The sequence below is a fragment of the Stegodyphus dumicola genome, chromosome 3, assembly GCF_044657685.1.
Source record: "Stegodyphus dumicola isolate Sdum_Otavi_A_Nest chromosome 3, ASM4465768v1".
NCBI lineage: Eukaryota > Metazoa > Arthropoda > Arachnida > Araneae > Eresidae > Stegodyphus > Stegodyphus dumicola.
This window is the reverse complement of record NC_140770.1, coordinates 13035652-13051221: the sequence shown is the minus strand read 5'-3', so window position 1 is coordinate 13051221 and position 15570 is coordinate 13035652. Positions and strand designations below refer to the sequence as shown.

The window sequence follows — 15570 nt, the reverse complement described above, 5'->3', positions numbered from 1 at the left end:
TTTTTTTTTTTTGGTAAAATTTGATACCCTTTAGATCACAACTGCTCTTTATTTCATAAACTATGGTTTCATATTTTTAACTGTATAATTTCTGCATGCCATCTTACCAGATTTAAATCGATGACCTGTAATCTGGAAAAACCCCTAATCCGGAATCGCCAAAGTCTCGACAAGTCCGGATTACAGACTTTGTACTATATATACAGTCCATACAGTAAATTTTATTTCTTATAAACATTTCAAATTTATAAATTATTATAGATGCTTATTAATAAAATTAAACTTTATTAAAAAGTTACATATTTTTAAGGAAAAATTATGTTTTCCTGATATACTCATTTTATTATGAACTCAGCTATGTACCATGCATCAACTAATGGAAGATAATTAGCATTTAATGCCTTCTTATGCAACTTTGTCCACTCAGAATATAAATTATAATTTATAAATCAGCAGCTGCAAGAGACTGTATCCAATTGGTGAACAATAGAGTACATATATCATCTAAAATTTTTAATTACTCTAGCTATGGCATAATTCACCCAGTTGAAAGGCAAGATCAAACTTAAATGATCTCCAGTCTAGGGAGGGGAAAAAAAGGGAGTTTAAAAATATTTACCCTTGATGAGGAGTCTGAAACTTTAATAATTGGTTCATTTTTCCTTAAGTCCCAAACAATACAACGAGCAGGAAAGGTGGATGCAAGAATATGCTGAACCTGACAATTCCAAGCAACACATGTAACATCTTCAGGAGGCTGAAAAACAGGAAAAAAAGCATAGTTTGCTAAATGTACTACAATTCAGTTTTTTAAAAATACTAACATTGATAATTTAGTTTCAAAATATGCATCATTTTTTTATCAAGATCAAAAATTGTAATGAGAACATTTTTTCCATGCAAGATAGATATTTTATATACATGAAGAATTTATCATATGATATAGGAATATATATTCAAAAGTAAAATCTGATGGATCCACAACTCATATAAAATAAAAAGCAACAAACTTGTTTGATAAGATGCAAAGAACTCATCTGTAGCTGATATGCATGATATTCAGTATTATTAATTACATATATAAGAAGATATTTATAAAAATTAGGAATTAAATAAATTACGAATTATATCAATTAGACAAGCCATTTCAAAATAATTAAATTAGGAAGAAGTATGTGTATAGTTTTTTTATTTAATCAGTTTTTTATTAGCATTGTGTTGATGTAATTTGAAAGATTAAAGAAAAATGCTATGCTCAGTAGGAATTGACAACCTCTATCAAATAGGTAATTTGCCATACTAAATACAATGATAGTATAATATCAGATGTTAAAAATATAAAGATACAATCATTTCTGGTGAAACAAAGAAACTTGAGTACAAAGATGAAAAATAGATAACTAAGAACATGTGACAATCCACACATGAATAAAAAATTAAATGCCATGTAAGTACAGTAAAAAGGATGGGTTCCCTTGTATTTTAATGTTGACCATTCTGACAAAATAAAACCTGTTGCCAAACAGTATAATTTAGCACTAATAATAGATAAACATGTATTAATGTACTTGCATAATCTTTGCTTTGGTTTTACATAACCATGATTAATTTGGTACTTGAGCATTAATGCAATCAGCTTGGCGCAATTTGGTGATTTACTGCAAATTAAAAGGTAAAAGTTACATACTGGGTGCAAGCTGGTGGCTTTCATTACTTTAAAAAAGAAAAAAAAAAAAAAAAAAAAAGATTTCCAAATTATCAATATTTATCATAAGTCGGCAAACATTATCAGCATATGAAAAGTAGCTATGCTTTAACAGTTTAAAATATGCATATTTTAAATGCTAAGTAAGGATTGTGTGATACAATAAAAAATAAAATTTACATTAATCTTCAGTTTTTCTGGATTTTTTTTTTTTTTTTTTTTTTTTTTTTTTGTGTGTGTGTGTGTCTGTGTCTGTGTGTGTTATTACTTTTCCCAAGTACATTGCGATCTGTTTTCACATCGGAAACTCTGCATCGTGCAAACCTGGGCAACAATGGCTGTTTACCAAATGCATCTCCATATCATTTTCTTTAGATAATTTGTGGCAAAATTCTGTATTCTTGCAGCAATTTGATTGAAAATTCTTGTTGGAAAATCCTACGAGGACATTTAATTTAATGCAGAAAAGATTACGGGTGACATGGCTTGACTGAAGGATTGTTATGAGAATGGTTTGCCTGAAGAATGGTTATACACAGTTTGCCAGAGCATGGTGCATTTTGAAAATGTGGCTACTTCTACTAAGCTGGTTGTGATAACACATAAATACTATGAATTCTTGATTAGCCAGCATGCAAATATTCAGCCTGATTCTTCACTTTTTTTTTTTTCAATCTAAATTGTTTCAGAATTTTGAAAGACCTACAAAACTAATGAATCATAAGCTGCAGCATTTGAACATTTTAATTTAATCACCAATATAATTTTATAGATCCTGATATTGCTGCATATACTCAAAACAATGAAAGACTTTTTGGTCCAGCAAAATGTCATGATAAAAAAAACACTTAGGAATTATACGACATCACTTACATTCATATTTAAGCAAATTTATGAAGAACTGAGTTCACGAAGATGATAATTTTATTGCAGTTTTAAATGCTATTAGTTAATGCTGGCCATTTGAATGACTGGTAGTTTTCATATATATGCATTTTGTTAGATAATTTCAAAGCTAGAGCTCAAAGTGATACACTTTTTCTATATTATGTGCCACAAATTGTATCTGTTGATTATGTATAAATACAGAGTGATCTGTGACTATCTAGTCAAACAGGCATTCTTTCTTCAAAACTCTGCCAGACTGACTGGTGCAAGTATGGTGAGATCTCTACCAAATTTTCCAATTCAAAAGAGCCAACTTTCACTGACGGAGAGAAAATGCTAAGTACCAAACGACATGTTGATAAAACAATTTTATTACAATACAATATAATGTGGCATTGAGGGGAATGAAATAGTCGATTTCCTGGCAAAGAAAGGAATGAGTATTCTACAAACCCCTGATAATGATATGACTTAATTCTGCAAAACTCATTAAATTAGAATTTAAGATGAGGTTTGCCTCCTACCTATTAAATGAAAGAAAAGCCTGGGAGTGTCTCACCCGTTCAAAGCCAGTTATTCCAGATTTTCCTCGTTCTGTAGCCATGGCGTTATTTCGTCTTTTGACAGAGCACGGCTATCTGAATACCCATCTTTTTAAAATTCAACTGAAGGACACTTAGTCTGTACTCTTTGCAACTCTGGTCAGTCAACGGATAAGAAGCATATTGATGAATACACTGCACTATTATTTTTTAATTCTATTCTTCTTGGTAGTGGGAGGCAAGATCAAGGTTAGGTTATTTAATTACAGCAAAGCCTCGAGGGCTATCTGCCTAAAGGGAGAGGCAAGATCAAGACTAATGCCTTAGTGGCCAAACGTCTGGCATTTGTATAAATAAATAAATATCATAATGAAATTTTACCACAAAACCGAGAATATTGACTCATGCCTTGAATTATAATAACAGCACAGAAATATTTAATACCTGAGACTTGGCACCAAGAGTTACAGGCGAGGAGGGATTGTTCAAGTCCCATATAAAAATCTCAGACTCCGTGGCACCAGATGCAAGCAAACAATCCTAAAATGAAAAAACACTTTGATAAAGAAAATATAACAATGAGGCAATAAATATAAAAATATACTGCAAGTGGAAATGAGATTTTATTCTGAAAACTTTGAAATTTTAGATTTATATTCAAACAAAATAGAATTTACACTGACCAACAATAGTTCTGAAATGAAAAATATTTAGCTATTCTTATATATTCTATGAATTTGATCATGAATATAATAAAAATGAAATCCAGTACAAAGTCTGACATCCAGAAATCTGGATTTTAGATTACGAGTTTAAATCTAGTGAGATGACATGTAAACACAGAAACATTGGAATTAATACAGAAAATATGACAATGAGGCAATAAATACAGAAACGAAAATGAAATTATGAACACAATAAAAATGAAATACAGCACAAAGTCTGAAATTTGAAGCTTCCAAAAATCTGAAGAATTTTGAATGCAGCTATTTTGGATTTTAGATTAGTTTAAATCTAGTACAATGATATAAAACACAGCAACATAGCATTTTTGCTTATTGTTTATGTCAAGAAGAATGTTAACCCCCTGGCTTTGGCACTCACCCTTTTGGGAAGTTAACATTCTTCTGACAGAAACCTCCCAAAAAGGTTGGTGCCAGAGTCAGGGCAGAGATTACTTTGCTTAAAAATTTTTTGGCCAGTGGTCTGGAGATAAATAATAGATCATTCCGAATACTGGACATCCAAATTTCAGACTTTGTACTGTATTGCTTTGATCATAAGGGGAAACGAACTCTTGAAATTAAATTTTTACACATTTTTTTTCAAATGTATGAATGAATATAATTAAACTATAACAAACCTGGAATTTATTAAAATCGAGTGAATGAACAGGACCCATGTGTTTGGTATTGTGATGAAGAAGAGCAGATTCACCTTGAATAAGTTTGGCTGCATCGTAAATCATAATATTACCACCATCTGCACCACCTACGATAACACCACTGCTCATTTCAGATGTCTTCATGCCTTCACAACCCCATACAATTTTATGGAATCTATCAGAAAAAAAAAAAAAAAAAAAAGTACAATTCTTGATTATTTAGGAAACAGACATTTAAGCAATTTACTGTGGGAAAACAGCTTAAATATTGTCAGTCAAAATGTACAAAATATAATATATAACACTAAAACAAAGAATGAATGAAATGTTTTCAAGAACGTTTTATCAATCATTTTTTCAAGCTTTTCATGTGACTGGTCATGATGAAATAGCAAAAATGCTATTACTGAATTTTATTTATAAAATACTTTTAATAAATATAAGCCCAATAACATTTTAAAGGTGAATTTATAATACTAATTTAATGCATTCATAACTGGCTCTTCCTAGGATGTTGTACGTAAATGGCAAAAACTAACAAAATGGGGGAAAAAATGTAACCCCAGATATAAAATATGCGCCCTAAGATCACCAAATGTGGCGATTTGTGTTCTGCACTGGTTTTTGGCACAATTGTGTGTTATATGGTAACCCTTTTCACATTGAATACTCTTTTGATGGAGTGTTTTAATTGCTCGTGTGTGTTTTGAAATGGCTTATGTTGCAATGAGAGATGTGGTTGCAAGAGGGTCTGCGAGATTATTTTTAATGACTGTGCATGATAGAAGTAAGGAAACACTGATGCAGTGTATTAAAGAGTGGATTGAGCCTTGTACAATTATTTTTTCGGATGGCTGGAAATCTTACAAGGATTTAGGAAAAGAAGGCTTTGAACATTTATTTGTGAACTATAGTATGAATTTTCTGGATAGTGTGTCTGGCTGTCATATAAATGCGATAGTGATTACATCGCGGCATGTTAAAGGCGGCATGAAATTGGTATTTCTGCTGTTCGAAAAAGCATTCATTCATGGTAAGTGCACTTTATTTCATTCTTGTTCTTGTTCTTATTTTGTAGAATGTTATGTTCATTTTTTAGTATGAATTTCTGTCGTTATTGTCATATTTTTAAATTGTTTGAAATTTATTTTAGTTTATTTTGTTGATTACTGCGTAGTGCCTACATTGTGCAATTCATAGATGTTTTTTAAAGTTGAAACAGAATGCTGTGTACCTGGTATTCTTTGAAATTTATTGTTATGTTAACTTATTAAAGCAAGGTGTGCATAATTCATAGATTCTTTCGCTGCCTAGATTGTGCAATTCGTAGAATTAAAACATATCGCTGTGTACATATCATCAAGTTAAAACATATCGCTGTGTACATGGATTCTTGTCAAATATTTTTGGTTAGAAACTTTAGGTTTTTGTTATCGAAATTTTTTGTTTTTGTTTCAGAATTTTTAGCTTAAATTGTGTGTTCAAAATGTTCATTTTGCATCTGCGAAAACCCAGTTTTTGTAGACATTTTAGGCTTAAAGTTCGAAATGTAGACAAAAAATTTACATAATTACTATCTAGAAACTATCAAGAAACTCTACGGTGCAATATATGAGACTTACTATTTAAATTATAGAGGACACTGAGATTCATTAAGACTGTTGGTCATCAGTGGCCTAGAGCTTAATGATCTCTTATGGTCACACCATGTCAGTGGTGTGGGGAGTGCAGTAAAATTATACTGATATTTAAAGAATATTAAGTTTTGTTGCTTGCTAATCACCTATTTATTGATGGTTAATTATAATCCAACAACTAGTTTTATGTGGATTACACATACCACAACCAGCCAGGTGTCTTCACCATCGGACCAATCCAACCTCAGAACCAGGCCCAGGGGTTCAACTCCTGTCCTTGCACCTTGAGAGGTCTGATGGCAGCCACCATACGACAATGCTAGTCGTCAATTTGCTACCTACCTGTCCCTCAAGGATGCTACTTAGCGTATGCAGGACGCTACCTCCAGGCTATTACAACCTTAAGCTCTAGGACATGCCAGACCTAAGGGGTGACTAATAAGGATTTTTCCAGAGCCCCCAGAACCACTAGGTTTGTAATTTGTCTACCCCCGTGGCTGAGATTGCTTAGGTATAGATCCTAACAAATAGCTTCGCAGAGGTCTCTACGTCGACACTCCAGGGGGGGGGAGGGGACTTATGATTGAACACACAGATCACAAGTGTGCAGTGGTGCAGTAAAGACAGGGTTTAGAATTAAAATTAAATTTAAGCATAAGAGTCAATCATGGCCATAGGCTATGATCTACTTATTGAAAGATATTCAGCATCAACTCATAGGTCTTTAATACAGGCTGAAAAGTAACATTTGATAGATACTTATATAATTAAACCAAAAGGCACCAAAGTCTGCCAAAATAGTGGGCCATGGTGACTTAAAAGTACTAATATCAACAAACAGGTCACTAGTGTGCAGCAATGCAGTAAATTCAGATTATTAAGATTAAAACACAGAACAGCAGGGAATCAAGCTTATCAATTATTATTGCTTTAGTTACTATGCAATGTTTGTTGAAGTGACAAATGGAAGGAAATACATAATAGTAGTGCATAATGTAACATTCTTCAAAAAATTAAGAATAGTTTCTTAACGAATATATGTCTGTGATACATACATATATATGTTACCAGCAAAGTATGAAATTGACAATTTATAGAATGTCAAAAACTGGCCAGCAATGCATGAAAAGATTAAACATTTCACACATTGCCTAGGTATTTTATAGAATGCAAAGTGACAAACCAGCAAAGCATGAAGTACAGTCAAAAGTCTTTAATCCGGACTCGTCGGGACTTCGGCGATTCCGGATTATCGATTTTTCCAGATTATAGATCATCAGTTTAAATCTGGTAAGATGGCATGCAGAAATTATAAAATTAAAAATATGAAACCGTAATTTATGAAATAAAGAGCAATTATGATCTAAAGGGTATCAAAATTTACAAAAAAAAAATAAAGCTTAATATTTATTTGCTTACTTTATTAAACATTTCTTTCAACATGCGCATGCGTAAAGCATATATTACGCATAGCCAAAATTAAAAAATTGCAACCAGAAAACTATTTGATTTGTATTCATGATATTTATAATGATGAGGAATTTGATTTAAATCATATCAAAGACGGAGTACATTGAGATGAAATACTACATTTAGTAAGGAATTATAAGCCGAATAAAATAAAAACATCTGCCCTGAAGATAAGGATAGTGCTGACAGATCAACTTCCAATTAATTGCGTGCCGCAATGTCCCCCCCCCACAGAGCATCGTGAAACTGATAAATAGATTTCGGAATGGTTATAGAAACAAAGGATATGCCTTTGTCCCTTTTTTTTGCAGCAATTCCACTTTTTGTTTGATGGAGATCGAAACATGCTTTCGCTTTGTAGATCCTTTGAAATTCTATTTGACATAATCGAAAGTTACAACTTACTTTTATAAAATTGCTCTAACCGTCTGCAAAAAATAATAAGCCGGATTCAATTTGAAGATTAAGGAACAACGCAATCTGCAATATTAACTGAAATAGATAATTAGATAATTTTAGCTTAGCTTATACTGTTCGTTATACATTAAATGCGCATGCGTACATGCATATGCAAATGCGTAAAGGTATTACGCACATGTGTCAACGCATTATGAGTTGATGCATGCCCAGAAAGTTTGTAGCTTTGAGGTACGGATTATAAATCATTCCGGATTAACGACCTTTGAATGTATAGCTGCAGGGACGTAGCTAGAGGGGGGCATTTGTCCCCGGGCGCAGAATCCAAGGGGTGCCAAACTGATGTTATGTCATTTTAGAATTAAATGTTTTCCATTCTTGGCAACCAGTAGGGTGCAAGAAATCTTCAGTTGTCCCTGGGTGCTGAAAACCCTAGCTATGACTCTGCATAGCTGAGATTTTTTTCAAATAACCAAAACTACTTACCAGACATTAATAAATGATGCAAAAAGCCAAAATAACTGCTAAAAAGAAACCATGAGACTATTGGTAACTGAACTGCTAAGATGTGATGTTTATGGAAAATAACAGTAACTTATTTATGCTGTTAAAGAAGGCATCAGTACTATACAGTATTATGTCATGGACACTGAGTTATTCCAAATACTGCACGAAACTCATTTGGACACACAGGACGTGAAAGAACATTGTAAGAACTTTCAACCAAATACAAAAATGTTATATGAAATTATATTGAACTGAACATCCACCTTTGTGAGCTCTACCAGAAAAAAACAAAAGGTATTAAAAAGGACATTATTTTTATGAAACCTATGATTTTTTCCGAATTTAATTCCTGTTGTCAGGTAGATCTTTTTTATTTCCAGTCAGATAAAGAAAACAAATTTATTATGGTGTACTAAGATCATCTATTTTTTTGTTTGTTTTTACATATTTAGAATAAAAGTTTTTTAATGGCAGTCTTTCATTATTTTTTTCAAAATAGAATATTTTTCAGGAATGAATGTCTTTTAAATAATATCTTATCATGACCTTTTTTGTCATACTTTTCCTAAAGCACATTTTTCATTTTATAAAATGCCTAAGTATTATATACAATGCCCAGGTAAAGTATATAATAATTCTCATGTTTCATACTTTGCCTAAAAATGCCAGGCATTCTTCAAAATGCTTACGTTTAATACATTGCCAGTAACATATATACAAAACCAGTTCTTAGAAATGAACCAAGATCTATGTTTTTTCCAGCCAGTAACTTGCCTCTAATAACACCCTTATATCAAATAGAAGGGAGAGAATGTAAAATATTAAAAATTTAATATTAAGCAACCAAAAAAAAAAAAAAAAAAAAAAAAAAAAGCAAGTTTAGTCTGTCATAGATTTTGATTAAAACAATTGATTTTCAAGACAACCAGACCACAGGGTCTTCAACAGGACCACAAGCATTCTGCAAACCAGGAAAAGCAAGAACAATATTTATATCCAAGCAACAAGAGAAGGAAAACTAAGACCACCTAACATTCTAAAGTGTTATTAAAGGAATGGATTACAAATAATGGAATAAATCAGAGAAGATAAATTTCTGTGAACATGGAAAGTTACAAGGAAATCCAACTAAACAACTCAAAAACTTTATGGATAATTTTTGCAGAACCAAAATCAAAATTAAGTTTTCAACTATGACTAGCTACCTAAGATGGACACGGAGGATTTATTTTGCCTTTCAGACATACGATCTGTGTTCCTTAACATGAAATTTTAACATTCTTTTAGTTTGGCTGATATATAAAAAAACCACACTGACAAGATATGATATAAACTTCCCTAAGATTCAAATGAGAGATGGATCTAAGAATTGAATAATGGGTTTCATTAATATGTGAGAAAATTATCAGAAAGTTGAACTTCTGAGAATCCATGCAATTTCATAACTGATAAAAGGATTAAATGGAATGACAACAAAGGTAATATTATTTCCAACAGCAGAGTATCTTGGATGGCAAGACAAAATTTTTTTTAAAGCTTTATCAATAATCATGGGACTAAATCTTTTGTTAATGATAACCAACTACAAACAATTGAGTTCATTAGAAAATAAAGATTCTGAAGAACAAACTTTAAAAGTGTGATATGCATAAAAGTAAAAAGAAGCCATTTCTTGCTTAATAGGCTGACACTGATTTAACACTGGAAAGCAAAGAAACAGAAAAAGGATGAATTGTGTGGTGTTAAAAGAAAGAAAAGGATAAATAAAAATAAAGAGAAATAAATAGCATAATAGAAATAAAAAGGGCTCTACTCTTATATGCACCCGAAGATCACCAAATGTGGCGATTTGTGTTCTGGGCTGGTTTTTGGCACGATTGCGTGTTGTATGGCAACTCTTTTGACATTGAAAACTCTCTTGCTGGAGTGGTTTAATTGCTCGATGGTTTGTGTCGTGCGTGTTTTGAAATTGGCCTATGTTGCAATAAGAGACATGGTTACAAGAGGGTCTGAGAGATTATTTTTAGTGGCTGTGCATGGTAGAAGTAAGGAAACAGTGATGCAGTGTATTAAAGATTGGATAGAGCCTTGTACAACTATTTTTTCGGATGGCTGGAAATCTTACAAGGATTTAGAAAAAGAAGGTTTTGAACATTTATTTGTGAACCATAGTATGAATTTTGTGGATAGCGAGTCTGGCTGTCATATAAATACCATAGAGAGTACGTGGTGGCATGGTAAAGCTACTTCTGCTGTCCGAAGAAACATCCATTTACTGTAAGTGCATTTTATTTTGTAGAATGTTATGTTCATTGTTTTTTTACTATGAATTTCTGTTGGTATTGTTGTTTTTTGAATTGTTTGTAATTTATTTTAGTTATCTTAGTTTATTTTGTTGATTTGTGCACAATGCCTAGATTGTGCAATTTGTAGATTTTTTTAAAGTTTAAACAGAATGCTGTGTACATGGTATTCTTCGAAACTTATTGTTATGTTAATTTAGTAAAGCGAGGTGTGCGTAGTTCGTAGATTCCTTCACTGCCTATATTGTGCAATTCGTAGTTTTTTTTTTTTTTTTTTTTTTTTTTTTTTTTTTTTTTTTAAAGTTAAAACATATCGCTGTGTACATGGATTCTGGTCAAATATTTTTGGTTAGAAACTTTACGTTTTTGCTATCTAAATTTTTTGTTTTTGTTTCAGATTTTTAGCTTAAATCGTGTGTTGAAAACATGGTTTTTGCATGTGCGAAAACCACGTTTTTGGAGACATTTTAGACTTAAAGTTTGAAATGTAGACAAAAAATTTAGATAGTAATATGGCACTGTGGAATTTTTTATGAGAAATTTGGCAACCTGAGGGCACATATCAGAGTAGTTCCATAAAAAGATTTATGGAATAACTGTGGTGTTGAAATCAAATTCATTGCAAATGATAAAAATATCAAGGAAATGAAGGAAAATTATCAGATTCAAAAGTGTGAACTGGATGACTGGATCAATCGAATTAATAGCAAATAATATCTTAGTAAATCTTCTTTATTACTGTCAGAAAGTACAAATGTGTTATTAACATAACACACAGCCTAAAAGAAGTTTTTAAAATAATCTGACGTCAAAATAATGCACATAACAAATGTCAATAAGCAATCATAATAAGTCCTTCAATTTGTCAATAGTACAGCCTGATATTTTAAAAAAACAGACTGGACATTTGTAAAAACTACAAGCAATCATTTCAGAAACCAAGGTGAGATTAAAATTACCACAAACAAAACATTATAGAATTAATATCATTAAAATTTCTTCATAAACTGAAATTGTGTCTCTCACAAGTATAGAATTTGCAGAGCAACTGCATTTTATTTACTTTGCATAGTATTGTTTATAATTTTCTAATGTTTAAAATACTCCCTTCATTTTTTATCCTCTCTAAAATTGGACCACTAAATACACAAAAAACTTTATTACAATAAGCATTTCTTAGCAGTTAATCACATCAAATCCACAGTAACTTTAATAGTGGTTTGACTGCTAAGTAGTTCTGTTGCTGTTGAGATGACTTTGTTGACAGCTTGTATTTCCTTCGTTATTGCTATGAAGCTAATCTATGATAGCAGTTTAACTTATTTATTTTTTAAATTTCTGATAGTTATTAACCGCAATACAGCTTCAAAAGAGTTTTTATCCTCTATCAAAAGTTAATCATACCCTGCAGACTTTTACTCTGCCATTTCATAGAATTCCACGTGTATTCTAAATATTTCCCAACTATGGCTACCTATGTCAAGATTAAAAAAAAATTGCCTTCATGCTTGTGATTGACTAATAATTTCTGAGAGCCAAATAAAGAGTTCTTAAAATTATTATTTATATTCCTTTTTAAAATTTACATTTCTAATTACAGTAGGAGAAAATAAAGAAAACAGTTATTACGTGTGATTTTTCTAAGCAAGAATTAAAACAGAATACTTACAGTTTATGCATTAAAAAAGTTATTTTACCCCTGATCTGAAAATGTGAATTTCACTCATGAGCTTAATGCATGATTAAAAAATTTTATATGTTGCATAGAAAGACATTTTTAAAAAAAGGTTTTCATTTAAAACTTCTTGGTATGATGGAACAACAACAGTTTAACATTATTTTTTTAATTAAAATTATGTAATTAGTATAATAAAGCTAAAAAGAATACCTGAAATCTGAAACGACACTGCCTTTCATACACATATCCAAACCTGGTTCTGTTAAATTTAGGGCATAAATTTCTAACGCTGCTGTAGTGCTAGAAAGAACATGATAAAAAGTAAATAAATAAATAAGAAAATTTGATAATTTAAACAACAATAACAATAAACTTCAAAATAATTTTTGAAGATACATTTTAAATCAATACTGAAAACAAAACTGTCAAGGAAAATTAATATGTTCACACTGAACTAGATGAAATTAATAAAAAACTGTGAATCAATATATAATGTAAGACAAGTACAAGTGACGGGGGACATGGGCACTGTGCCTCTACCATGCTGGTTAATCAGTACAGCACCACATCCACCATTAACTAGAACAGCCCCAGATGTCAAGAGGGGAGGTAAAATGTAAGATAGCAGTCCCATAAAATTATTCTTTTTGATGTAGCACAATTTCATATTTTGCTTATAACTAAAACTTTCATTACAGTAATTCAACCCCCCCTAAAAAAACTTACAGATATTAACAATAGCACTAAAAAATTTAAATAATGAGAAAGATAATCTTTTAAGTGAACTAATTTTAAATGAAAATGGCAGGGTCTTCTTGGCCATTAAAACACATTTCTTTTAATTGTAGGATTCCACAACTTTAATCCACTAATTGTGGTTCTGTGGAAGACAGGTCCCAAATCTTAATGCTTTCCCCCCCAAAATGGAGGGAAAAATATAGCAACAACAGTTAATTCATATCCTTGTTCATAAAACGAAATGATTGATTCTGGTGAGTGTTTCAAACATCAAGCAAAACAGAAGATATTATGAGTGTTTTCTTATATCCCGCTTATCCACAACTACTACTAAATCACGCTGCTTGGTGACAATTTCGCAGTCCACAGAATAATACATAAATCCCAATTCTTTTTATAAAGTAGCAATAAATATATAAATTAGAAAATGTTTAGGAATTATTAAAAATGTTTCTGAATTCATAATAAAATAGCATGTTTACATTGTCACTGAAATAGCATGTTTAAGAGATTTGCAAATATAAAATTAGAAAAATTTTTAGAAATTTATTCCTGTTTTCATTCCTGATGCTAAAGAAATGACAAGTTTTAAAAATTTGCAGGAAAAGAGACTTGAAAATGAGATGCAACAACATGCAATGAAATCCGTAGGAAGAGACTTGAAAATGAGATGTTGCTTGAAAATGAGATGAGCAGCTTTTAGAAGATTAAAGTACGTTTTAATAGACCCAGAAGTTTTACAGCATGATGTTAACTTTTTTAAGGTGTACTTTGTAAATTTTTGATATATTGTCAAATTCAGTGATGGAATTTTCAGAAGGCGTTTTTAAACTATTAATAAAATATCCCACACAGCTAGCCACAAAGAAGTTTTTATAACACTATAAATATATCAGTTTGAAACATAGCTAAGTAGGACCTCTTCAGTTAATCCATCAAGATCTTTTATTGATATATTGTACTGAAAATAAATAAACATTACATTTAGCAGTATTTTAATTTTAGAGAAGAATTATTAAAAGTAAATAGACAGATATTTAAGTCAAGTCTTCAAAATTCAAGACATCAGTTAAACACAACTTATAATAACTACTAAGCAGTACACAAATATAAAATAAGTCGGGGAATATTGTATTGGGCAGAAATGTTGAAAGAAATTAGAATTATATATTTTTTAAAAGCTTCTAACATAGAAATGAAAATAAGAAAACACAAATGGAATCATGAAATAAGAATATGTGTATTTTATTTCCAAGGCAGAGATTATTTGATGTTTAAAAGGTTTTTCAGCAAAGACCCAGAGCTTTTGAGGAAATAACAAATATAGCAGAAATCTTTCTTTACAAAAAAAAAATGGCATTACTGTATTCAGATTGATCTACTACATAACTGCAAGAAATTTACAGAATCAGTGAAGAATGGAATTTTAAAACTTAGAGTGTAAACCATCTAAAACCAAATAGTATGGTCAAAAAGCATATTCAGATTGTCAAATAAATGTTAGGGGCAGGAATCCATTTTTGTTTTTATCAGAATAGAAAAACATTATTAATTCAGCTAACCTTGAATTGTTTCAAAACTAATGGCTGACAGAAAAATTAATGGCTTAATGCTCATAAAAATATTAACAAGAAAATCCAGGAGAACAGAAGAATTATTATAAGAACATAAAGCAGAAGAAGCATGCAAAAGAATGAGAAATGGAAAATAATAAAGGAAAATGCAAAATGTATAGAAGTTTGAATAGTTTCTAAAAGAATAAAACTATTCAAAATGATGCGATAAAATCAAAAAGATCCAATAAAAAAAGCGATTCGAATTTTGAAAAAAAAAATCGCTTTGAGGTGCATTGGCTCTTGTCTAGACGTACCTATATACCAAATTTCGTAGCCCTGGGTCTATTATGCGCATCACAAATGAACACAGAGACTCTTTCTTTTATTATATGTTGAGATTACAAAATAAGATAATACAGCTAAAATTCAAAATGTCAAAACTGATCAGAAGATTGGTGAAGAGAATTTCAACTTATTAGGGATGATTAATATTAATTTTCACATTTATTTCAACATTTAATTTGACTTCTTGAAGTTTTACTGTAATTAAAGATGGAACAAATATTTACACAATACGAAATCTGAAATCCAGATGTATCTTCTGGAGAGTTCCAAGTCTTGATTTCACTTTGGCACTAAATAAAATACCTCCATATTGGAAAAACTATCATTTAACAGCATAAATCTATATGATCAATAATTTGGCATCATAAGCAACCTTTTCACTTGGCATACATCTCAAATC

General features: G+C 31.0%; 1 protein-coding gene across 5 annotated transcripts in view; it reads right to left on the bottom strand.

Annotated features, from left to right (window-relative positions):
• Nucleotides 1–15570, bottom strand: part of Sec31 (COPII coat complex component secretory 31) — a 120899-nt gene that overhangs the window by 82462 nt on the left and 22867 nt on the right. For all 5 annotated transcript variants that reach the window (XM_085812578.1, XM_085812577.1, XM_085812579.1 and 2 more), the window contains exons 3-6: nt 12742–12831; nt 4499–4694; nt 3580–3675; nt 620–757 (exon numbers count right to left, since the gene is read on the bottom strand). In XM_085812578.1, coding sequence (XP_085668704.1) covers nt 620–757; nt 3580–3675; nt 4499–4694; nt 12742–12831 — 520 coding nt within the window. The remainder of the gene's footprint in view (nt 1–619; nt 758–3579; nt 3676–4498; nt 4695–12741; nt 12832–15570) is intronic.